We start from the raw sequence: 26027 nt of genomic DNA, 5'->3' as shown, positions 1-26027 counted from the left end.
TACTGCTGTCTCCTTTACTGGATCTTTATCAAGGTCACAAACACTAAAGATGAGTTCTATCTTGGGCCCTCTGATCTCATCAGTTCCCATGGATTTAATAAGCATCTCTACGCTAATGATTCTCAGACCAACTTACCTAGCCCTAACTTATCTTCAGACTATCTTGAAATGTCCAGTCTCAATTAGATGACCTGTCTTCAACTCGAAACGTCCCAAACCTATCTTCAACCTTTCCCTCTTTCAAATTTCCATTACTATTGAGGGTATCACCATCCTCCCAGTCATCCAGTAGCTCAACCTAAGTGTCATCCTCAATTTCTAGTTTTATCTCCCAAGTCCAATCTGCTGCCTAGATCTGTCAATTTTATCTTCAAAACATTTTATATGTGCCCTGCCCACCTCCTCCCCCCCCCCCCCCCCTTCTCTTACACTGCCACCACTGATACAGGCCCTCACCTGGACTACAATAGCCTGCTGGATGGTCTCCCTGATTCAATTTTCTATTTACTTCAGTTCATCTTCCACTCAGTTGTTAAATAGATCTTCCTAAAGCACAGATCTGAACATGGGACCTCCCTATTCAAATGCAAAATCAGGAGTTTAAAAACTCTTCTTGGTCTGGCCCCCTACTTTTCCAATCTTCTTAAACCTTACTCATCCCTCAAGTGGTTTGAAATTTAAAGACACTAGCCTTTTTGTTCCTTGCGCAGGACATTCCCATCTCCACATAAGCCATTTTCACTGGCCATCTCCCATGCAGGAATTCCTTCTTCATCTCTACTTCCTAGTTTTCCTGGATTCCTTTGAATGCTGGGTAAAACCCCATTTTCTATGAAAATCCTTTCCCAGTTCTCTTTAATGTGCCTTTCCTCTTCTGGCTATCCCGAAATTTGTCCTGTATGTCTTATTAATACATAGTTGTTTCCATGTTATCTCTTAACCTTAGACTGTGAGCTCTTTGGGAACAAGGATTATCTTTTTTTTATATATTCCAAGAACTCAGCAGAATACAGTACCTATAATATAGTAGACAATACATTCTTGTTGATTGATAATGATTCTGCTACCCACATTGTTATAGATAAGCGATGGATTCAAGATGCAGATTGAGACATATATTTTTGGATATGGCCAATGTGGACATTTGTTGTGCTTGACTATATGTATCTTTCCCATCCCACCTCAGTGGACAGAAATGAGAGAGAAAAATATTAATTGAAAAGTAAAACAAAAAACTTACTAAAAGTCTAGCTACCCTTTCTTTAGCATTATCAAGACTAATCTCACTAAGCAAAAATTCTATCTGCTTATGAGAATCATTATAAGCTCCATTGTGGTTATTAGGCTGTTTGTTAGTTAAGTAAGTACCGCTCCAGTGAGGCACAGAGAAAGTTCTGACTTAAGCTACACAGTCAAGTTTTTTATTACTACAACTTAAAAAGATAACCCTCTAATAAGATGAAGATCTTTTGAAAATAAAATTCCCTTTAGAGATAAGATTCCTTATAAATTAATTCATCACACATTGAATGTATGTGTGTGTATATATATATGTAAGTATATGTGTGTGTGTATATATGTATATATATGTATATATATATGTATATGAGGGTGCTGTATGTATATGCAAGGCACAGTGCTAGATCCCATGCAGGACAAGGTCCCTGTCTTAAAAGAACTTACATTTTAACAGGAAAGAGGTAAACAACTCAACTAAATTTAATTCGACATACATTTATCGAATACCAACGTACACAAGGCACTGTGCTAGGCACTGGATATATAAAGGAAAAATGAAACAGGAACTGATCTCAAGAAGTTTATGTTTTATTGTACAACTTTTATACAACACATAATGTGACAGTGTAATAAGTACTTTAGAGGAAAATTATTTCAAACTTGTAGGGCTGAAGGAATGTTTCATGGAGATGGCATTTGAGCTTAGTTCTAAACAATGGGTATGAATCAGGCTAGCAAAGAGGTGGGGAAAGGGCAAAGAGGAGTACTATAGTAAAGACAAAAAGGCAAAGAAGAACTTCGCATTTAGGGGAATGGAAAGAAGTCACTTCTAGACACATGGTGTTTGATGGGGAATAGTAGGAGACGAGCAGAAAAGATGGAATCAAAATATGCAGCACTTGAATGTGAGGCTAAGGAATCAGTACCTGATTCAGTAAGCTGTAGGAAACCAAAGGTTTATGGGTGTGGAGGTTGTATATGCCATTATCAGAACTTGCTTTAAAGAAAATTAATCAGCAACAATGTACAGGATGGATTAGAAGGCAGAAGACACTGAGGGCACAATTATGAGTTAGGAGATTTATTAGTACCTGCCAGACACTCTAGTTCAAGATATAGTGAGTTGTTAAAGGTTTAAAATAAAAGTTAAAAATTAGAAAGAAAATAAATCAATGAAACAAACACCTGGAAAAGGTGAGAAAGAATGAGATAATGGATACCATGGGCCAGCTAGCTTTATTTCTTCCTTTGAAAAGGGGAGGGAAAGACAAAAAAATTTTGAGTCAGAGAAGGATAGAAGTTGGGGGCACTCATGTCAAATGGCCTTTGTTGTCAAACTAAAGTAAAAAACAAATTCATCTACAATACATCTACAATTCATCAGATGAAAGTAGAATAAGTCTATTACAAATGCTGTGAGGACAGTGATAGTAAGGCAGCTAAAGATGACTGATTTTAAGAGGATCTGAGATTAGACAGCATTAATTTGTTTTGGAATACATCAACACTATTTTGTTACTTTCACCAGCAATGCTTAGTACCTAAATCAGGAGGTGAACAAGGAGACCACAAGATGGCAGAAAGCCAAGAGAAGCTGACAGAGTCTACTGTATTAATAAAAGAAAATGAAATAATAACGCTGAGATTCATTCTGAGTAGGGATGTGGTAACACCAAGAAAAGTCAAAGAGGCTAGTTTCTCAAAGTGGGAAAAAAACCAGCAAACTTTTATTTATTCTTGTTTATCGCATCAATGTGTTTTAACAATTTCAATAATGCTGAAGGATTATACGGAAAAAGATGTCTCTCATGCAAACGGGAAATTGCCTTTTCTAGCTCTTTCAAACATTTAAATGTTTTACAAGATATTACTCTTTGGGAAGCAATACTATTTGTGGCTCCTTCATAACCAGAAGATTCTTTTGGATCTAGAAGCCTGGAAGTAGATGCTCGGTAACTTTGGTTCTTTTCTCCAGTCACACTGACAGTTTCCCTTATCTTTGTAATGTCTTGATGGTTCAAAGGAGTCTGTTTAACATTTGATAAACATTTTTCTTCCACTGACTCCTCTTCAGAATCTTCTGAGCTGTCATAATTGACCAGGCTTTGAGAGGCTCCTGGTGAAGATGTATTACCAATGCATATCAGTAAGTTGGATTGCTTTGACTTCACAGTCTGGTTGTCTTTCAGTTCCATATTTGTTCCAGAAGTAGTAGGGTCAGAAGTCAAGGGTAAAAGACCATAATAATTTGTACCACAAAAAAGAGGCTGGTGAGTAGCTTGGTTGCTGTTTCTTTCTTCAACATGAGAAGTGACATTACTAAAAATATGAACACCATGTCTTAATTCTGCTGTATCAAATAACTTACAAACATTTGAAAAATTGTTCCTTTCTCCTTGGAGCAGTTTTAAATACCTAACAAAGTATTCGAGAAAGCAGGTTTCTGATGAAATTAAAAAGTCAAGGAGAACTGTTGCATCAAATCCAATATTTTTCAAGAGAAATAAGAAAATACAGTGAGGATTAAAGCCATTTTCATGTGCCTGATGGTCCCAAGTTTCTTTTCCTTGGGTCATGCCCTTAGCAGTTTCATTCCATGCTCTGTAAATAAATGTAGTTATACAATCCAAATTAAATATCAGCTCAACTACAATTATTTTCAAAGCAAACAGAGTTCAAAATACCATCCTTTTCCAATGTACTTAACAATCTGATCCAAAATGACAACAAGAATGAACAAAGCAAGGTATTTAATACATTCAGTGTGACCATGACAAACTGAGCATCTAAAAGTTCACAGGGCAGCTATTTCATAAGAAAAAATTCAAATTTATGCAAAATCAAATCTAATTTAAAAATATCCCCTTCATTGTGAGGGAATAAGAAATCAATTTTAATATAACTAAGGTAAGTTCTAAAAGCTGTATACATTTTCAAACTGGATTCATATTTGACCTCTTTTAAGCCTAACTCAAATCACAGAGGAATTTATGTTCTTGATTAAAATCCTTTGAAAATTTGGCCCTAATAAACATTCAGTCTCATAACAGATGCTGCCAGCAATGTCATAATACAAGTAAGTACTGGCAGCAAAAAAATTCACTTAAGATCATTAATAAGTAATCTTTCTCACTAGCCAAGAAAAGAAATGGAAATAAAAAAAATACATTTTGGTTTCAAACAAAGCAGAAGCAGAACCAATGTAAAAGGTCATCTGTAATTTCATAATCAATTGTAGATACTGACTTTATGAAGATACCATCCCAAAAATCATTTGCAAAATAAAATAAAAATAAAATTCAAAAGGGATGGTTTAGTTACTTGCAAGTGCATATATACTTACATCTACAAATATAAAGATGAAGATCATTTTTAAAGCAAGTAATATTTCTTATTAATGAAAAAATTACAGAATTTTAGAACTAGAAGAAATACTTGAGAGCATTTAGAGTAATTTCTCCACAGTACAAATGAAATATTAAAGCCCAGAGAAGATAAATTATTTGACTTAGGCAACACAATTACTTAGCAGAAGAATCAGAACTAGAATCTGGGTCTGCTGACTCAGTACTCTTTTACTGTGCCACTTCTAAAGCTGCCTCAGAAGTTTTCACTGTGAGGGATGAAATTCATTGTTAATTTGTGTACATAAAATTGGGCCCCATCAGAAAGTATGAATAAACACTTAATGGGAAACTGCAGTTTTAGGATTTGTTCCAGCAAAAAAAAAAAAAAAAGTAATAAATACTTTTAAAAGCAACTATTAAAGTATTCTCATTTTCCTGGGATTTACTAGTACAAGAATTACTTTCAAATATTTTTATTGGGTGAACTAATAAACACTATACCAACCTGGTAAGCTTTAGATAAATGTTTAATGATGCTTTTGCAGCCTCCAGCATGTCATCGTCTTGTTCTATGAAGATTTTAGAGAGCCATTCACAGTGATGATGCAATTTCAGGGACGACTGAAGGTGCTGTTTTAAGAAGGTCAATAACTGGGACATGAATTTCTGTAATTCAGCTTTAAAAAAAATCCCCCAAATAGAATAATTAAAATACAAGCAATACTGAAATATGGTGTTTCTTTATACAAAATTCTTACAAAAATGCAATCTTGTAAACAATAGAAACACTAAAAAAATGTTCTTAAGGTATCTCAAGGAGGCAAAACTAAGTTTTAAATGGCCAATATGAAATATTCATTTAAACACCTAACTCACAAAAAAACTTTTTATTAAATCAACAGTTTACTATGGGAAACCATGAACAAGAATAATTTTGTTCAAGTAAGTTTTTGTTAAATTTAAATAGTTATAACAAGTTCTATAACATTTAAAATAGTTATAACAAGTTCTATAGTAGAAATATGAATTATGTAAATTCAATAATTATTACTACTGATCAATTAAAGATTTGACATGAATAGCTGAAGTTTAATACATATAAAAATGAGCAACTTTTAAAAAACGTTTTAAAAATTAGTATATCACCAAAAGTGCTAATCAAATATCACTAAAACTTGAAACATTACACCTTGGGGATTTTTTTAAACAGCAATTACACGCTAAAATTACACAGTATATGCCACCTAGTGTCCTAATTTAGAACTGCCTATGAAATAGAACCAAAGGGTAGAACATCAAAGATAAACTTGTAAGGCTTTTAATTTGTTGTAAACAAAACCCTGCTGTGAAACTTTACCACAGAATTAAAATTCTCTTCAGGTAAGGCTTATTATATTCTGTGGTTTCTCTCAAGTAAAACCAAGGAATCTTTTTTTACACCTAAACTGAAATGTCAGAATTTAAATGGTCTTCATTTGATAGGTTATCAAAATACAACATAATAAATTAACCTGCTAACTAGTCAATTCAACCTCTATTTGCAACAAAGGGTCCTCCATAATAATTCCCCAAGAGATCCTGCATAACTGAAGATTTCATGCAGCCATTTCTTTAGAAAACATGTCACTGGTCAGGTCCATTTCTAATATTTATGTAACAACTTTTTTATGTGCCATTCTTTCACACAAGCTTATTACAAAAATACAATGCTTGTGAGACAATGAATTAATTTTTTCGGTCATTTTGTTTACTGATAACCAGTCACTATATTTTTGAAAATGATAATTTTCTCTAAAATAAATTTAGTTCATAAAAATGGTAGCTGCAGAATATGCTCATTTAAAATTAAATGAAAACAACCAATTACACAAATGTATTTATATATATACATTAATTTATATATGAAAAATTATAAAAACTTAAGAGTCATTTACATAAATGTCATTGGTTCAAATTGGAAAGATTTAAGAAAGCTCCAAACTTTGAAAATAGCTGAAAAAATCATGTATCACTTTTCTTGAAGGGTGGGGGGCAAGTTGACAAATTAATTACCTTTTATTTCATTTGCTGACATACAATTATGCACCTTGATTTCTAAGGACTTCAGTAAAACCAAACTTGATGCTCTGAGGATAATGAGGTCAGGGACCAGAAGATTTTCATTTCCAGGTTGAACTGCACTGCCTCCAAAGTGGCTGGGTGGTCCACTAACAGATAACTGCTTCAACCATCCCAAATTCACAGCTTGCAAAAAAGCATTACCGAAAGCTAACATGTCCTTATCTAAATAAGGATCTTGTTCAACTAAAGTGTGAACTGAAATATTTAGGACATCCTCACCCACTTTATGTAGTACACATCTTTTAAGAAGGATGATGAACTTCTTTTTCACTAAAGAGTGAATAGGCCAGGTAATAATATTCAAAGCACAAAATATTTTCAAATAAAAAATCCTCTGGCAACTGAAATATAACTTCAAGTGAATTCTGGAGGCTATAAGAATTTCAAGCAATTCCAGAAAACAAATCAAGAAATTTGTAATTTTAGGATTTAGCAAAGTATCTTGGTAGTTTTCAAAATGTTGAGAAAAAACTGAACAGTAGAAGACTTCAAAAAGAAAATCAAAAGATGTCAAAAACTGCTTCAATATTTCTGAAACAATAAAAAAAAATTATAAATGGGACAAAGATGACTGTGTAAGTGATTAAAGCATAATTAAACATACATATTAACATTTTTAAACAAATCTTAAGACTGATTTTATATTTGTCATAACCAAAATCCTAAGAAAAATTAAATAATTAACAATTTCTAAGATAAATGCATCTATGAGGACCTTAAAGACTTATATGGAAAGCCACTTAGTAGAAAAATAGAGTATAAATCAGAATAAGATAAAAATCTAAGTACAAAGTACTTTTAAGGTTTGAACTTGTAAAAGGAGGGAAGGGGAAAACCTTAACTTGAGGGCTACATAGCATAGCAGAAAAACCATTGGCCTAGTCATCAGGGGACTTATATTGTGGGGAAAGCCTATCTTTCCTATTTTAGAGACAGATGAGCAGTTGTTATAACCATGAACTTCTTCCAGTGGTAATAATAATACTTAATTATGTCAAAGAACTAGTACCTGCTTTTTGTAAACATGTAGACTTCAATATTTCTTTTATTACAGTTGTAAGAGTCCAGAGGCAATAAGAGATTGTGTTACTTTCAGGGTAGTCAGTAAGAGTTTTTAAACAAAAAGCTGCCCATGTTTTATTTACTATAGCCTGTAAGAAAAAAGAAAAAAAGGAAGGTTATGTTTTAAATTCTACCACAAATCAATTACTCTTCATGATATAAATTTAATTCTATAGGCATTTTAAAATTTTAACATTTTTTTCATCAACAAAAATTTATTTTCTCTCCCTCCTGCCCTTGCCATTGATAAATAATGTTTAAAATGCAGTCAGGGAAAACAAAATTTCCCATTGGCCATAACCAAAAATGTCTCGCTCTTAAATTGAATGCCTCACCTGTCAGGAGTTAAGCAGCACACTATAAAAAACTATTACCATGAGACCTCTAGAATTGTGCATGGTCACTGTATCTTTTGCCTTTAATATGTCATTGTTACTGCATAAATTGTTCTCCTAGTTTTGCTTACATCAGTTCAAACAAATTTTCCTAGGTTTCTTTGAAACCATTCTTTCATCATTTTTTACATATTATTCCACTACATCAATACAGTATAATCTGTTCAACCACTTCTCCATTTGATAGGCATCCTCTTGGTTTCCTGATCTTTGCCACCACAAATAGCTGTTATGAATATTTTTGTACATGCAGATCCCTTTTATTTTTCTTTAATCCCTCTGGGATATAGGCCCTGCGGTGGTCTAAATAGTTCAAATGGTACAGCGTATTGACTTCCTGAGAACAGTCTCAAATTGCTTTTCAGAATGACTAAACCAATTCACTGCTTCACCAACAAAGTACTAATTTGGCTGTTCTGCTAGAGTCCCTTCATTTGTCACTTTCCTTTTTTTTTTAATCATCTTTTTACCGCCTTTTTTAATTATCTTTGCCAATGGGATGAAAGGAAGATAAAACTCCAGAGTTGCTCTAATTTGAATTTTTTGGTTTTTTTATATGGCTAATGATAGATTTTATTTCTTCCATACAAAACCACCAGTCCATATCATTTGACTTTATCAACTGGAGAATGGCTTTTAGTCTTTCAAATTTGAATCACTCTCTTATGTTTCTGAGAAATTTTACCCTTATCAGAGAACTCTGTTGCAAAGAATTTTTTCCTTGTTAAACATTTCCTCTCTAATTTCTCCCTCAAATATTTCCCCTGCTACTTATCAGTTATCATTCTAATTTTAGCTATATTGGCTTCATTTATGAAAAAGACTTGTTAGTTATACATAATCAAAATTCCCCTATAAAATATTTATACCAAATCATATTCCCACCCACAATTTTAGAATTCTATTAAAAAGGAAGTTGAATAGGCTGTCTGAAATTACATATCCCAATATTATTCAAGTCAATAAGTGACATTAATTGCTATTTGTTTATTTGTGAAGAGTTAAACTATAAAAGAGGAAATAAAGATGAACTTGTTTGTGTACAGTATATATGTGTACACATGTATGTATGTAAACAGATAGACAGATACACAGATACAGAGATGTGTCAGGGGACTGTGCTAAGGGCTATTCTAAAAAATTTATACTTATTCATATACTTACACTAAACTTCATGAAAATGATTTTTCAAGATTTTCAAGATTCTAATTCTTTACTCTTCACATTTATATTATTAGAATGTTATTTAGCACAATACAGTACTAATCAAAGGGCTTAGAAAATAAAATTTTATCAGTGCTTCTTAAATCATAGGTCGCAACTCCAGTTTAAGAAGCGCTGAAGGGGTTATGAGTGGAAAAAGTTTAAGAAGCCCTATTTTAAAATAAAAAATAAAAAATCTAAAAATAATCACTTCAATGTTTTTTAAGAAAGTATATTTATAAAAGAAATACATCATTTGGTAACAATTTTCTAGACTCACCTTTTCTTTTAGTTGTAAATATAATAGCGAGGCAAGACATTTTGCAGCCATATGAGATAACAACTTATCAGAACCATGGAATATACTGATCTGTATAAAAGCAAATATTCATATTTTAAAAATCTGAATATTAAATGCTCACTCTTGACATTAATATTTTTAAATTAACAAAAACTTACTAATTTAGATTCCAGTTCATACGGCTTTAAAAGAATTTCAATTATATCACTATACTTCTCTTTTATACTGAATTCCATTTTTTTAGATAGCATTTTGGTTAGCATCATCTGGATGACTGTTAACTGAAGTAGCATTATATCTCTGGGATTGCTAACTTGAAAATTCATTTTCAAATTTATTGATGCTACAGGAGTGGGAGTGGCATCCACGTTGACAGAACTAGCTTGGTTACCATGATGAACACATGGCCACTTCCAGAAATTTGATGTGGACAGATCTTGGGCTGAAAAAGGCAGACTGAGATAAAATGCATATTCTTGGCTGTCATTTTCAAGTGAACCTCCAAGAAGCACCTTCTTATATAATTGTTCTAAAACTTGATAGGAAGTTTCCATTTTTTCCCCAAGATATTATTTATTTGAACTCAATTTTCTTAAGCAATTGTAGTCTCTCCAACCTAAACACAAGCAGAATATTCCTTCAAATATACCTAAGATAAAAACAAACACAACAGCATTAAAAATTTCATTTCTGATATTACAAACTTTATTCAATCACTTAACTTACTTTTAAAACTGATAATATGCAATAAAAAATCATATAAAAACTTTTTAATAGCAACATGGCACAAAACATAGACCCTGACATCTTTAATGATTTTTGAGTGGAATAACTCAAGTAAATAAGTTTATAATCAACTATAATTAACATCTTTAAATAAAAATTATAGTTGAAATAAAGTCAATTTGATTTGGCAAATACAGTCTACTACATGCATTATACTCTGTTAGACACCAGGAGAAACAAAGTGTTTAGCTAAAACACAATTCCTGCACTAAAATAACTCACAATCTAGTAAGGAGATGCCACATAGGCAAAACAAATCCTCTAAAGGCATGTGCAAGATCCAAGTCAAATGCTGTATGATGTCCAAGAGGACAAAGGGCATTTCTGTCTAGGAGAGATCGAGGAAAGAGTGTATTCTAAGCATCTGGTACACTCCCTTCATTGGACATCTTCAAGATGCTGTACAACTATTTGTCGGGTAAATTATAGTGAGAACTTGGAGCATACGTTATAGTGGGCACTTTCCAACTCTCAAGCTGTGATTTCTTTTCTTTTAAATTTTGAGGTAGCATATCAGTTGGTTTTAAAAAGAGGTGTGTGTAAATATTTTAAAGCAGAGGTGTCTGAGATACAGCCTACAACACTCCCACAATCAAATTAAAATGTCACTGGGAAATACTGAACAAAATAAATAAAACCAAATTAAAATGTAGGTAATATTACATTTTAAAATGAAAGCAATATGTGGCACAAGAGATCCTTATATATGGATTAATGGCTGTCATTTCTACTTGAATTTAACTCCACTGCTTCAAAGAATGCAACAAACCAGGCAAGCACAAAAGGCAGAATGTAGTTCTCAGCACAGGAAACAACAGGAAAAAAGTACAGGGTATATTTAGCTGCAGATAATGTGAAGGAAAGTAGGGAAGGGACTCGCATGTATATAGCATCTACCATGTATCAGACATTGTGTTAAAAGCTTTCAGAAATATTACCTCATATGATCCTCAAAACCACCCTGAGAGGTAGCTGTTATTGTTATCTCCAATTTACAAAAGAGAAACTGAGGCAAAAAGGTTAAAGCCCAGAGTCACACAGTTTAGTAAGTAGCTATTAGGATGACTGGAGATGACCCAGCTAGGTGGTGCAGTGGATAAAGCACCAGTGCAGGGGACCTGAGTTCAAATCTCACCTCAGATACTTGATACTCAGTAGGTGTGTGACCTTGGACAAGTCACTTAACTCAACTGCCTCATCCTGGGTCATCTCCAATGATCCTGATGAATATCTGGTCACTGGATTCAGATGGCTCTGGAGGAGAAGTGAGGCTGGTATCCTGCACAGCCCTCCCTCACTCAAAACAAAATCAAGTGCAAGTCATGTCATCATTTCTCTGATGGCATGGTCTTCTTTGGCAACAAAGGACGAACATAACTACGGGAATACATGCAGTGAATGAGAGAGATATTGTCAAAGTTGTCTCTAGAGGACATGAAACATGCTTTTACCATAGTAGGTACTTAATAAATATTTGGATTTTATTGAGAACTGGAAATGAGAAAAAACAAGTAAAGGAAGGATCAAAGACAACAGCAAAGTTTGAACATGGGAGTCGGGGTGAATGATAGTCTTGACAGAAAAAGTAAAGAAGGCGAAATTTGGTTTCGGATCCGTAGAATGTGAGGAAATGGATTTTCTAAGCAAATATGTCCTATAAGGAGAGATGGGTTTTGAATTTGGCAAAATAAATAAGGTACAATAAGATGGAAATTTAGGAATACATACATACATATATACATGTATTAGGAATACAAGAATACAGATGACAGCTAACATACCTGGAATGAATCAAATTGTTTAGACAGTGCAAAAAAGAGAAGAGAATGGATGACAAAACATATTTTACCTCTTCAAGAAAAGACAGCAAAGGAGACAGAAGGTTTGTTTTGAGAAAAGGACCGAGAGAATGATGAAAAATCAAAGGAAGGAGTATTGAGAACCTTTAATTAATCTCTTCTGGAAATATGCAATCCATTTTTAAAAAAGGAAATAATCGAGTTTTTATAAAGTTTAAAATCCTCTTTCAAAAGACCATGAACAAAATGCAAAAGAACACTAAGAATGATTACAAAAATATGACATAAATCTACAAAGAACTCATAATGTTAATGTTTAGAATGGGCCTGCAAAAAACCCCAAAAAACCTCAAGACAAAAACCAGTTCTTTCTTAAAGCTATGTGTAGAATCTCAGACTTTATTTAGTTCAACCCCTCATTTTACAGATGAGGAACTAGGACCCAAAGAGGTCTTACACGTTTAAGGTCATACAGGTAGTAACAGAGCAGGTAAGGAGACTGAGTTAGATTGCTCTACCCCTACTTACTTTCATCTTTTCCATCCTTTTTAAAAAGGATAAAGCAAACAGCGTAAAAGAAAATAGAAGGAAACTTCTCATCATTTTAAATTAATTTCAAATTTGTGACCTGGACAAAATATGTCCTAGAGTTCCAAAAGAACTTCTAAATTATTTCCTAGTCATGCAAGTTCTCACCCATGCTGTCACTGTTGAGTCTTCCCTTTCCCTCACCCCCCATCTATATGTAACCATTGAACTGAATCTCTATCCAAGTCCTGTCTGCTTCTACATTTACAACACCTCTTCTATCTGCTCCCTTTTCTCTTCTCCCCTAAGCCCTAACTCAGGTCTGAGGTCTTCATCATCTCTCACTTCAACTACTGTAGCTTTCAAATTGTTATACCTGGCTTCTTCAATCCATCCTGTAAAAAAAAATGCAAAGTGCAAAAAAAAAATCTTTCTAAGGCAGAAGGCTGACCATGTCACTCGCATTCTTGACATAAAAATTTTTGTGTATCCCCTTAAAGGAGGGATACACAACAAAATGTATACTATTTGGCCTTGTATTTAAGTAAAACTCTCTATAGTCTGGCTCCAACTTCCCTTTCCAGATGTACTTTAGCATTATTCTCTGTGGGGTGGAGGTAGGAACAGAATTTACCCCAGGTACAGGCCAGTACAATGACATTAAGATGGAAGTAAGTATAGCATGGTGTCAGTAACAGAGAGAAAGCCAGTTAGCCTAGCTTGAAAAATACAGGGGAGAAAATAATGTATGAGGCAGGAAGGATAGGTTGGAGTCAGATTGTGAAGGACTTTAGGGGAGCCACATAGATCTGTACTTAAGGAAAATCGCTTTGGTGGCAATATGGAGGACACACTGGAATGGAGACTGACATGAGAGAGAGAGTAAGAGAGATCAATGATGACTAGAACTAGATGTTATGGAGCTTGAAACAATTCTTGGCAACTGACTGGATAAATGGGAAGAGGGATGGTGATGGGTTGAGTACAAAGATGGCACACCAATTTCTGCAAGACATCTGATAGACTTTCATGATTTCTTAAGGGACAAAAGAAATGTGGCTCATTAATTATAATACAGTTAAATGGGTTCTTAAGTGGTTGGATAACTTTACCTAAAAATTTTGATTCATTTCAGGCTAGAAAATCTCTAAAGAATGGTATGCCACAAGGCACGTCCTTGGCAGAGCAGGGACAAAACATCTATTCTTAAGCAGGTTTAAAAAAATCTATATAATCTCAATTTTTGAAAGTAGGATTTTGTATTATTGTCTACTACAGATTTTAAGACTTTAGTGAAATAGGACCTAAGTCATTACTTAATGCAAAATACTCATGTCATAGAAAATAATTTTTTTGGCATTAAAAAGTAGACATTGTGGCAAAAACATTAAGCCTGTACCTGGGCTTTCACTGATGTGTAATTTTTTTCCTTATCAATGCACTTTCAACTCATCTACACAGGCTTTAAAAACTGCTTGGGGACCCAAGATGTTAAGTGACTTGCCATAATCAAATACACAGTATGTGTCAGAGAAAAGATTTAAGCCTGTGTCTTCCTTACTTTCAGCCTGTTCTCTATCCATTACATAACACTGTCTTTTCAGACATTTATAAAAAGTAATATTTAAAAGGATTCCTCATTATGACCCTCCCCTCCCCCATATCATTTCCATCACTAGAAGTCTTGAGGCTAGATGTCAAGGATATTATAGGTGGGAATTTCTGCTAAGGTGCTAACTGGACTAAACAACCTAAGATTCTTAACTAGGATTCAATATAGTCATCCCTTGATATTCACGGTTTTGGTTATTTGTGGGTTAGCCATTGATAGGTAAATGGGGATTTTTGGAGATCTGTGATGTACTGCAGAAAATCACAAACAGTGAACATATGCAAAGAAAACTAAAAAAAAAATCTGAATCATAAATGTAAAAATAAGCATATTATTAATCTATTTTATTTACTATCATAAATATAAATACATTTATTATGAAATTAAATTTTGTTAAAAGTTTCAGTGCACTAAACTCAGGCTAAGCCAAGAGTGGAAAACCTGTAGCCTTGAGGTGCAGCCTTCTGACTGAGTCCAAGTTTTATGAACAAATCCCTTTACCAAGGGGATTTGTTCTGTGAAATTTAGATTCAGTCAAAGGGCCACACCTGAGGACCTAGAAAACCTCCTCTGTGTCATTTAGTTGTCATTAGATGACAACTAAAGTCTACTCCAACTCTAAGATTTGTTAATGGCCCAGGGTCAATATAATTTCAGACTAGTTTCCTTTATCATCTACATCTATACTTAGAGTACTGTATAATTACTGATGCTAAAAAACATACTTACTATAAAATCATGAACAATAATTTATATTTCCATAGCATTTTAAAGTTTACAAAGCACTTAACCTGCATCTGATTCTTAATTCTGAGTTAGGTACTGTAAGAGATCTATGATCTCACTGATGTGGGTTATTTCCTCTAATATTATAAATTACAATCCATTCAGGTCTGCTCACATCCTCCCATAAATTCACCACAGAGGGGTCTTCTCAATGTGCTGGCAGCCTTTCTTGAATTCACCTGACAATAACGGTTCATTAGTTACCCATCATTCTTACCAAATGAGCAGCCCATTTTTTGTCATCAAAAATTCCTATACCTTTCCTTACATTGCTTCTTTTGACTAATTCCTTACTCAAAATATCTTTCAGACTACTGAAGCTCAACCACACATCTCTCCACTGATCTCTGGGTGATTTTCAACTCCATTTTTTGGGAAACTAGTGTTGTATGACTTATAGCTATGTATCATCACCTGAATACTGGCATTAAAAAGATGGGTCTTTGTTTCAAAGAGAAGTCTGGGACTATTACAAGAATTTTACAATTTCCTAAAAGCAGCATCATCTACTCATCCAGTCCTGTTCAAATCTGGGAGCAGTTCACTGTCCAGGTGAAGGGATTGTCCAAAATACACAGACTGACTTCCAAGTTCTTTAGTTTGCCTATTTAATTGCATCAAAGTCTATACAAGAGGTATTCTTTACCCACTTTTTTTTTTCCTATGTGGAAAGTCAGGCCAAACTGTTTAGAGGGGTGCTGGATCTTGTTTAGGAGACAATATTCCTGGACTTAATATAATCTATCACCTGTGAGCAGAAATATCTCCTTCTCTGACCTAGGCTCTTTACACTAGACCACCTCCATGACAGTGATGCAAATATATATTATATGATTTCATGACTTGCTAGACACAAATAATCAGAGGGTCAAACCAGGCTCTCCATATGATTATGTCTGTTTTACAGAAGAGAAAGCTGAATTCAGAAAAGATAAGAAAGTTGTCTCCAGTCACACAGTCTTGTAAACAGCAGGGTCAAGAACCAAATACATGTCCTTCAAATTTACCCATTTAACACTGCCTTGTCAGTGTGGTGGAAAGTCTATAGATCTGACAAATGTCACGTCGTGGCTCTGTCACTAACCAGCTAGGGAATCCTGAGGAAGTCACTTCCCTTCATTATGCCGATTTCTTTACCTATAAAATGAAAGGGTTGGATGGGACAATGACTAGTCCTTTAGCCCTAAGATTCTTTAAGTCAATCAACTGAAGCTTTATTCTGAGTATTTTAAAAGGCAGCTGTTTTAGAAACTTCAATTTATAAAGCAGAACTATTCATGTGAAGATGACCTAACTCACCAGCTCTTTACAAAATGAAGAAAAAAAACCAATCGTTTTTAAATGGATGCATGTGACCAAGAACTTAAGTTTTATTCTTAAGTGGGATGCCTTCAACTATACAGTTCTAGGACACCATGTTATTTTGTGTCTACATTTCAACAAAAATTTAAGCTAATTATCTTAATTAAGATTTTTTTTTTTAAACAAAATTTCCAAGCCTCAAGTGAATCAGAATGGAAATTTTCAATACGTATAAAAATATGTGTTTTCCTCAAGAAAAAAGATAAAACGGAAAAGATATCCGAAAAGGGCAGATCTCTTAAAAGTACAATTTGTTCACTGAGAAGACAACATTGTCACATCATCGCAATTCCAAAAGTATCAAATGATGCGCTGCAAGTAATCTATGTCATATTCAGCCAAACAAAACAGCTGATTCCCTTCCGAAATGTCTAATAATTTTCTGTTTACTGATAGTCTCAGAAATAAAAAACACTACTAATACCAATTTAGAAAAAATAAAATCTGGTAACTGTAGGGAAAGACATATGACATCTCAAGCCAGAGAATATGAATATGAATTTTGCCTCTGTTACATGCTACCTACGTGACTTTGGGCAAGTCACGTAACCTCTCTGGGCCTCAGTTTCCTCATTTGTAAAACAAAGGGGTTAGACTAGATGATCTTTATGTTCCTTTTCAGTAGATGATCCTATATAAAGTAATGACTCTATTAATGAACAGGTTGTATCCCAATGATTTTTTTCATCAAAAAATGTCATAAGCAGAGGTAGAAATGATACAAGAGATACAAATGTGCATTTCAAGACAATTTTAAAATCCTCTAACAGTGAATAAAATAAAGTATAGTAAACTCAAAAATATTTGTAACTCTCAGGGAAAGATGAGAGATTTAGGTGGAGGTTACACTAAAATTAGGATGGTAAGAGGGCTCCTTCAATTCTCAGGAAAGGAAATGGGGTAAGGAGGTTTCGAAATTATTCACCTACTGTCGAAAGACTTTATATAAATACTATTAAATTTCATCCTCTTATGAGTCAGCCCCTCACTCTATCTTTTTGAGACTGTTTGGGATCCCAATTCCATCACCCACATGTTAGTTATCCCTCTTAGCTTCATAACCTTCATCAATTAAGTACGTTACCTATGTCTTCATCCAAGTAATTGACAAAAATGTTACACAGAATAAGGTCTTATGATGCTTTACTGAAAACAATGGTCTTATGTTCCAATCATTCAGCCAGTTCCAAATCAACCTAAACAATGATGTAGATACAATAGTGTCCCGTCTCCCCCACGTTCCCCCTGAGCTATATCCTCAAGGAATTCTGACCAACTTCCTTCAGTATTTGGTTCAAAATATTCCCTGAATGCCCCCTCCTAGAAGATGTATATTTCTGGTGACCTCACCAAGGTCATGCCCTCCCTACCTCACAGAAGCAACTACAGAGATACCTGTAGCTCCAGAGTCTGATCATCCTTGCAAATCTTCCCTTCCTAGGACCATGCTGCTCTACTGCCAGAAGGTCCCTGGGTTAATTTCACCTATGCATCCCTGGTGACCTGAGAGAAAAGAGGAAGAATGTCTGAAAGAGAATCACTAAGATTTACATAAGGCTGTGAGGACCACTTACAAATGAAGAAACGGAACTGACCTGCCCATGGTCATGCATCTAGCAAGCTCCAGTGATGGAATCCAAACTGAGGATTTCAAGGCCAAAGAGATCTTTCCTATTACACTAACATAAAACGGACTTTCTTAGCTCACCTCTAGAACCTCAAGTAATCTTATAAGGATTAATTAAGAGGTAATTTCAGGTAGATTGTACCAGTACACCAAGGAGGATTTGGGAGATTAGTCTCAGAATCTGGCTTCAGAAGTCTGAAGTTCTTTTAAAGGATCAGAAACAAGCTTTTTATTTCAGAACCAGAAGCTTTAAAATGCAAATGCTTAGTTGCTTCTGTGTGACATGATCACAAAAAAATAGTGTTAATCCCCAGTTATACATAAAATACTAGAAACAGTACAACTTCAAATTCATAAAACTAAGAGCAATTCCCCAATATATAAATGGCAAAAGGATACAAACAGAAAGTTTTTAAAGGAAGAAACCCAAGTTATCAATAATCATATGAGAAAATGCTATTAACTTCTAATAATTAGAGAAATGCATATTAAAGCAACTTGGAAGTTCTACCTTACACCAATCAGACCAGCAAAGATGACAAAAAAAAAAAAACAAAACACCAACCCACACAATGGAGGGTCTGTGGAAAAACAGGCACAATTAGTGCATTGTTGGTCAATCTGTGAATTGTTTCAGCTATTTTGGAAAGCAATTTGGAACTCGGCCCATAAAATTACTCAACTGTTCATACCCTTTGACCTAGCTGAATGACTTCTAGGCTTATCCTCCCCAAACAAATCAAAGAAAGAGGAAAGGGAACTATCTAAATATATTATAATAACTTTCTTCATGGTAGCCCCAAACTGGAAACTAAGGGCCTATACTGCTATTGGGGAATGGCTAAATAAGTTGTGATACATAAATGTAATGTGGCAGTATCGCCATAAAAATGATGAAATGGACAATTTCGGAGGCAACTGGGAAGGCTTTTGCTAACTGATATAGAACAAAGTGTACAGAATAAGGAAAACAATTCATACAATGATTATGGAGGAAAAAAAAAACTTTGAAAGACTTTAGAGTGCTATCAATGCCATGATAAGCCACAGGTCCAAAAGAATGAAGATGAAACATCCCACTCATCTCCTGGAGAGACAAGATGGAACTTAAAATGCAGAGAAAAGATACACATTTTCAGCTGATATGTGCCGATGGATTTCTCTTAGGTTTAAAAGAAAATCTGACTTCACAGATTTGATGAAAATGAACGAGAAGGCAAGATGTGCCCAAGACATGCACAAAGATGAAGAACTTGTCAACATGGAGGGTAAAAAGCAGATGCTGGGTACAGAAGAAAAATGTCCTTAGATTTAACCTCTATTCTATGGTTGCAGACAAAAAGAACTTGTGCAGAGAGGCATTTTCCTTCAGTATTTGGTTCAAAATACAGTTCTAAATTTATGTGACTGTTTCATATGATTTATGAAGTTTTTCTTATGTTTAAAAAAGTATGAAACAATTTTGTTCCTAGAGAATAAGTAGTTACCTGTCATTATAAACTAGAACATTAGAAATTACCTACTTCTGTAAAGAATGATATAATACTATCATTCTTGACAATTTTTAAATGTTCATATTTTTAGAATTTTATTTAGATTTCTACTAAAAATAGTTCTACAGTCTAATGTTGGACATTGGCTAAATTACATTTTGCTAAATAATTTCTTAAAAGAAAAATTGTATTAACCACTGGAAGAAAATCTCCTGAATTAAAAATGTCAACTTTTTGCTTGACATTTTTTCAACTGTTATATGGCAATGAAATATTAAACAGAAGACTTGTTAATCACCTTAAAGTATCCCCCTCCAAATATAACAGAAACACTATGGCAGGAAAAAAATCATAGAGTACATATTATTTAAAATATTTATATATGTATACACAGTAAATAATCTGGGACAATGTATGTGTGTGTATGTGTTCGTCCTTCATTGCTGAAGAAGACCATGCCATCAGAGAAATGATGACATGACTTGCACTTGACTTTGTTTTGAGTGAGGGAGGGCTGTGCAGGTCACCAGCCTCACTTCTCCTCCAGAGCCATCTGAATCCAATGACCAGATATGCATCAGGATGACTGGTGGTGACCCAGGATGAGGCAATTGGGGTTAAGTGACTTGTCCAAGGTCACACAGCTAATGAATGTCAAGTGTCTGAGGTGAGATTTGAACTCAAGTCCTCCTGACTCCTGCACTGGTGCTCTATTCACTGCACCACCTAGCTGCCCTGGGACAACATAATGAAGGCTGCTAGAATGGCTAAGTGGATAAGAGCACTAGGCCTGGAGTCAGGAATATCTGAGTCCAAATCCTGCCTCAGATACTCAGTGGCTGTGTGATCCAGAGCAAATCACTTAATTTCAATTTGGCTAATTTACTAGAGAAGGAAATGACAAACCACTTCAGTATCTTTGTCAAGAAAATGCCATATAGGGTCACAAAGAGTAGGACTGAACACAAAGAGTGTTCACAAAGTGACTTACAAAGAGTGAATGACTGAACAATAATAAAATATGCAGTAAATAATCTGGGACAATGTGATGCAGTCATTACGTTACTCTACCTCAGCTAACTATAAAAGTGGATTCTATACATTTCATCAGATGTCTTCGTTCTTGATGAAAAAAAGAGATGATCTAGAGAAATCAGAATCCAACAGCCTACCCTGCAGTCTTCTGTTTCAGGCTGTGTTTATTCATTATTAGCACATATTAATAACAAAAATAATTATCCTATCTTAAGCGTATAAAGTCTTCTTTTCATTCAAGAATTAAACTCAAATTTGAGGCACAACTTTATGATCTAAGATCTCATAAAATTTATTCCCAATAACTTCGTGAACATGTTCAATTATTGCTTCCAGTCAAATTTTCTGTCTAAAACAAATGGGAAATATGCTGAAAACAAATGATCGCTGGTTAAAAATTATTCTGCAGAAATGTTTCTTTAAAAAATCTGAAGTAGGGAAAGCTATTAACAAATTTAGAATGAATCAAAAAAAGGGGCAGGAGAGAGGATAAGGGGAGAAGTACTTTGCATACTATTCAGTGGCTTCAGTCCAGTCCACCCTTTATCCCAAATCACTCCGGTCCCTGGAGGAGTAAGTGAGGCTGGTGACCTGTATAGCCCTCCATCACTCAAAACAGTCAAGTGAAAATCATGTCATCACTTCTCTGATGGCAATGAAGGACGAACACAATCCTGTGAACAGATGCAGCTGGCTGAATGGGGACCCAGCTAGCTGGGTAACTCAATTCCTCTTCTCCTGTCTGCCTCCCCGCCCCCTTCCTTCTCCTCTCCAAAGGATGGTAAAGTTGGATGGCCAAAAGATGCCCAGTTGACTTGAGTTTTACTGGCCCCTTTCCTTCCCTTCCTTTTCTCCTGTTCTGTCCTATCCTGTCCTCTCCCAAAACCTTAAACCTACTGCACTCTCAAAGTGGGAAGCCAATGGGCCCCTGCCTAAGGGCTCCTCTTGACCCTCCTAGCTTTAGAGTGATTATCAATAGTAATTGTTGCTGTTTCCCACCCAGCCTGATGTCTTTCTTTTTCCTGACCTCATCAAAGGGGCCATGCCCTGGCTACTTCTTAAACAGGCCTATTCAATGAATGAGTGTTGCCTCACCCTAAGTGAGTACCTGCAAACACCTTGGCTTAAAGGGCCCAAGGTCTCCCAGTGTATCCTGGGTCATCTCCAGTCATCCTGATGAATATCTGGTCACTGGATTCAGATGGCTCTGGAGGAGAAGTGAGGCTGGTGACCTGCACAGCCCTCCCTCACTCAAAACAAAGTCAAGTGCAAGTCATGTCATCATTTCTCTGAGGGCATGGTCTTCTTTGGCAATGAAGGACGAACACAAAACCTAAGCCAAACTGGGACCAATTGAAAATCTTAGCTTGAAAAGACCAAATGCATCCTGGGCCGTGTCCAGTTGTCCTGATCTGTATCTGGCTACTGCACCCACATGGCTCCAGAGGAGAAAGTGGGGCTGATCACTTTGCACAGCCCTCCCTCACTTTAACTCAATTCACTTGCTTGTCATGGCCTCACTTCTCTAATGTCAGGGTCCTTCTGGAGAACAAAGAACAAACAGCAGTAGTTGTGTCCAATTCTTTGTAACCCCATTTGGTGTTTTTTTGGCAAAGATACTGGAGTGGTTGCTGTTTTGTTCTCCAGTTCATTTTACAGATGAGGAAACTGAGGCAGACAGGGTTAAATGATTTGCACAGGGTTATGCAACTAGTAAGTGTCTGAGGCCTAGCACTCCAAATACTATGCCACCTAGCTGCCCCACTGCACCACCTGGCAGGCATTTAAATACATAGTTGTTAAATAATACAGAAAATTATGTTTTGATGATCTGTACTTTTAAATTCTGGACCAATGGTATGATCTGTGGTTACATTAAAGAAGACACTCTGATTGTTTTGAAAACCATTTTAACTTCAATTTAATGAGCAGGAGAAGGAGTATGTAGTAGCAAGGTACTACACAGAATCAGAAAAACTGGGTATCAACAACTAGCCCAGTGACCCTGGGCAAGTCACTTACCTTTTCTGGGTCTCAGTAATCTCACTTGTGATATAAATGGTTTGTAGTAGATTCATTTCCCAAGTACTCCATTCCAGTAGTAAAACAATCAGTTTTACTATCAATGTAGTTTTCTAAAATGGAATTTTTCATTTTGAAATACTCTGCCTGTGGAAATTAATAGTATAACATAAAAAAAATTACTAAGGATATTGAGAAACTATGGGCCACTAAAAAGTACAAACTTTACAAATTTATTAATTCAACAGACTTTATATTAAAGGCTAGGTATAAAAGGAAACAAAAAGTGTAAGAACACACACACATTCAAATACAGCCTCAGATTACCTGTAACCTTGTGCAAGTCACTTAATCTTGTTTGCCTCAGTTTCCTCATCTGTAAAATGAGCTGGAGAAGAAAATGGCAAACCACTCCAGCGTCTTTGCCAGGAAAACCCCAAATGGAGTCATGAAGAGTTGGCCACAATTCATAGGTAGTAAGGGTCTCCAGGTTTCCTTCTGTATGACATTTTGTTAACTACATCAAGCCTGGGCAGGCTTCACAGCCTCTTAAGTGATATTTATTATCAAGAGTTTGGCCTACTGATCTACAAGGGGTGGGGGTGGGGGGAACAAGTAGATGAAGAATGCCTATTGTGCAGCAGGCTATAATTCAGCTACATAGATAAATCATCAGTACCTATATCTTGAACAGCCACCTTGAATAGCAGTGATTTAATTGTAGAACTTCCTGGGAAGAGGAGAGTAGGCTGTAGTGATTTTGGAAAATCAGACAATATTTTTGAGTTTCTCTCTGTTTTTACCCTAACATTTTCTTACAGCAGAGTGTAGCATTCCGCCGTATTTAAGGCATCCTCAAACAAACACACAAACACACACACACACACACACACACACACACACACACACACAGGATTGTCAAGCCTTTGATGATGGAGGTCCTTTCATATCTACAATCCCAGAGTAATCATTTTTTACATACTTATTTGAATACTTTCAAAATCTATTTCAAGTGGGCACACTGCAGCAATGCAGATCACAAAATGGCTTTGCTCAGAGATGGTTCAATGGACGGCTGAAGCCAAAAATAAACAAACTTAATTTTCTTTCCAATCATTTGGTGAAGGTATTCTAAACTTAGTTACCTAGGTTGGACCCTGGAGAACAGACCGAAAGGGTCCATACCTATACTCACGGTGTTTTCAGCTTAGCAAAATCTTCTGTGGCCTGCACTTTGCAGGTATAACATTTGAGGACTAAGGATTACCTCTCCAGAAACAATGAAGCAGTACAGTGGGAATTCAATGGGTGTCTTGTACAATGCTGTTCAGTAGTTTTTCAGGCCCCATTTGGTGTTTTCTTGGCAAAGATATTGTTGTGGTTTGCCATTTTCTTCTCTAGTTCATCTCACAGATGAGGAAACTGAGGCAAACAGGGTTAAGTGACTTACCCAGGGTCACACAGCTACTAAGGGTCTGAGGCTAGATTTGGACTCAGGAAGATGAGTCTTCCTGACTCCAAGTCCAACACTCTATAGGCTACCTATTGTACATAATTGGTGCTTATAAATCTTCGTTAAATTGAAGGCTTTCAGGATATGTAGGCTGAGGAAAGATTAGACTCTCACCAGTCTTAACAATTATACATTCCCAAATGTCTAGCCACCCTGTTCTAAAAAGTTGAAGTTTCAATTTGTCATGAACTAGCAAGAAATGGAGACAGGTCAATTTCACAGAATTTATGAAATGAAACTAAGCTCTTTTAGAGCAGGAACTATTTTTTGCCTTTACTTGGATCCCCAATGCTTAGCACAGTGCCTGGCACAGAGTAGGTTATTAATACATGCTACTTCACTGAAATATTGAACTACTTCCAGTTTAATTAAGCTTTTTCTAAAAACAGGAATGTTACACTTGAATTTCTATGTCTGGTCTCCCAAGACATGTCTTGTTAGGATCTGTGTATAGGCCCTGTCTGCAGTCTTAGGCTCAATCCCAAGCCTGAGAGCCTGAAACAAGTTATCCAATCCAACTCTCATTCTACAGAAAACAATGACCAGTGGTCTGGCAAAGTTGGGGAGAAGAAAAGGGAAGTTCCCACTATTCCTTATACGTGACGGTACTGTTTAAATGATACTGCATCGTGGAATACATTATAAACTATTTAGAAGGAAGTAAAGTTTCATTACTTTGGACTTTACAAATCTGCGATCATCTGGTCTGTGCTCAGAGCTCGTAGAGACTTCACACCCCATGAAGGCTTACTTTTTCAAACTTTCTCCATTTGAAAAAATCCACCAAGCAAAAAATAACATCAACACGACAGCAATTTGGTAACATCTTTAGAAGCTAAATACAGTGGTTACGTGAATTAAACATAACACTTATTCCCGAAAATTGGATGAGTATTATTCATTCCTTAAGCAAAGTGGGTTTTTAAAAATACAGTGGTCCATTAATTAGTCCAACTTCCCTTGCGATTATAAAGCAGCAAAATCTGCACTTTAATAACAGACCATGGGCTTAGACTGACCAGGACACTTAGCATTCACACACAAAACACTTTCCCCACAAAAAGACAGCGAAGCGCGCGTACAAGTGTCCCTTATTTTACAAACGTCTAGTCCACGCGTCTGCTAAGGGTCACGACTTTTGAGGCATATTTAAGCAGTATTTAAGAAACATTAGCAGAACGGTGCCGCCAATGCGCCCCAGAGAACTCACACTTCCGGTCCTCTCAACTTCTCGAAGCGCACGTGCAGAGCTCCGGGCTGCGAAGTCCCAGCGGCCCCCGCGGCACAGGGAAGGACGGGGGCTCAGCCGGAAAGCGGAGCCTGGCGGAGGAGCCGGGGGGAGCGGCGGGCTCCCAGACCTCACCTGTCTCCACCCTCGGCTTCCCGGGCCTACTGCCCGCTTCCTCCCTCCCCGAGTCGGCCCTTTCCCCTTCAGTCAGTCTCACAAACTCCTTGGAGAAGATTCCCCCACTCGCCCGCGTCCTCCCCTCCTTCCATCACGTCACCGTTTTTATCAGCCCAGGAGTCCCGAGGAAGCAGCCCCGCCTTCACGCTCAGGATCCAAGTGGACCATGGCTCCCAGGGACACTACTCTGTCCCTACCTCCCGGGCACCGTAGTTCCAAGAGATTCGTATGCCCTCCTAGTCTCCGCCCACCGCATGCGCAGAGACCCCTCCCTCGCGCGGTGGTCGCTTAGCAACTTCCCCGAGTCCTCTCGCTAGGGGCGGAGTCTGGAAGGGAGTGGAGAAGCGGTGAGGGGAGCGGGGAGTGGAGCCAATCGGAGACGAGTCCTGGC

The 26027-nt window shown here is 36.2% G+C and overlaps 1 protein-coding gene across 6 annotated transcripts; it reads right to left on the bottom strand.

The window, feature by feature from the left end:
• Positions 1 to 1806: 1806 nt before the first annotated feature.
• Positions 1807 to 25893, bottom strand: LINS1 (lines homolog 1). Of its 6 annotated transcripts, none has more exons than XM_072616945.1 (9): positions 25737 to 25861; positions 22719 to 22865; positions 17937 to 18044; positions 9827 to 10317; positions 9648 to 9737; positions 7717 to 7858; positions 6639 to 7238; positions 5092 to 5263; positions 1807 to 3840 (listed from the first exon to the last, which is right to left on the bottom strand). In XM_072616945.1, exons 4-9 carry the CDS (start codon positions 10220 to 10222, stop codon positions 2967 to 2969), a joined length of 2274 nt encoding a protein of 757 aa, XP_072473046.1. In that variant the 5' UTR covers positions 10223 to 10317; positions 17937 to 18044; positions 22719 to 22865; positions 25737 to 25861; the 3' UTR covers positions 1807 to 2966. The 6 variants fall into 6 exon arrangements, with proteins under 6 accessions (XP_072473046.1, XP_072473054.1, XP_072473062.1 ...); XM_072616953.1 differs by lacking the exon at positions 25737 to 25861 and adding an exon at positions 25442 to 25608; XM_072616961.1 differs by lacking the exon at positions 17937 to 18044 and having other exon boundaries at positions 25737 to 25893.
• Between the last annotated feature and the right edge of the window lie 134 nt (positions 25894 to 26027).

This window comes from Notamacropus eugenii, chromosome 1 (assembly GCF_028372415.1).
Source record: "Notamacropus eugenii isolate mMacEug1 chromosome 1, mMacEug1.pri_v2, whole genome shotgun sequence".
Classification (NCBI taxonomy): domain Eukaryota; kingdom Metazoa; phylum Chordata; class Mammalia; order Diprotodontia; family Macropodidae; genus Notamacropus; species Notamacropus eugenii.
Note: the sequence above shows the minus strand (reverse complement) of the source record. Positions and strands in the feature narration are given on the sequence as shown.

What these genes read in the sequence shown, in the direction of transcription:
- LINS1 (XM_072616961.1), bottom strand. Translation starts at nt 10,222, where the DNA reads ATGGAAACTTCCTATCAAGTTTTAGAACAATTATATAAGAAGGTGCTT. An exon ending in ATGAACTGGAATCTAAATTA is followed by an intron (nt 9,738 to 9,826) that starts GTAAGTTTTTGT and finishes GCTTTTATACAG; the next exon opens with ATCAGTATATTCCATGGTTC. An exon ending in ATTTATCTAAAGCTTACCAG is followed by an intron (nt 3,841 to 5,091) that starts GTTGGTATAGTG and finishes ATTTATTTACAG; the next exon opens with AGCATGGAATGAAACTGCTA.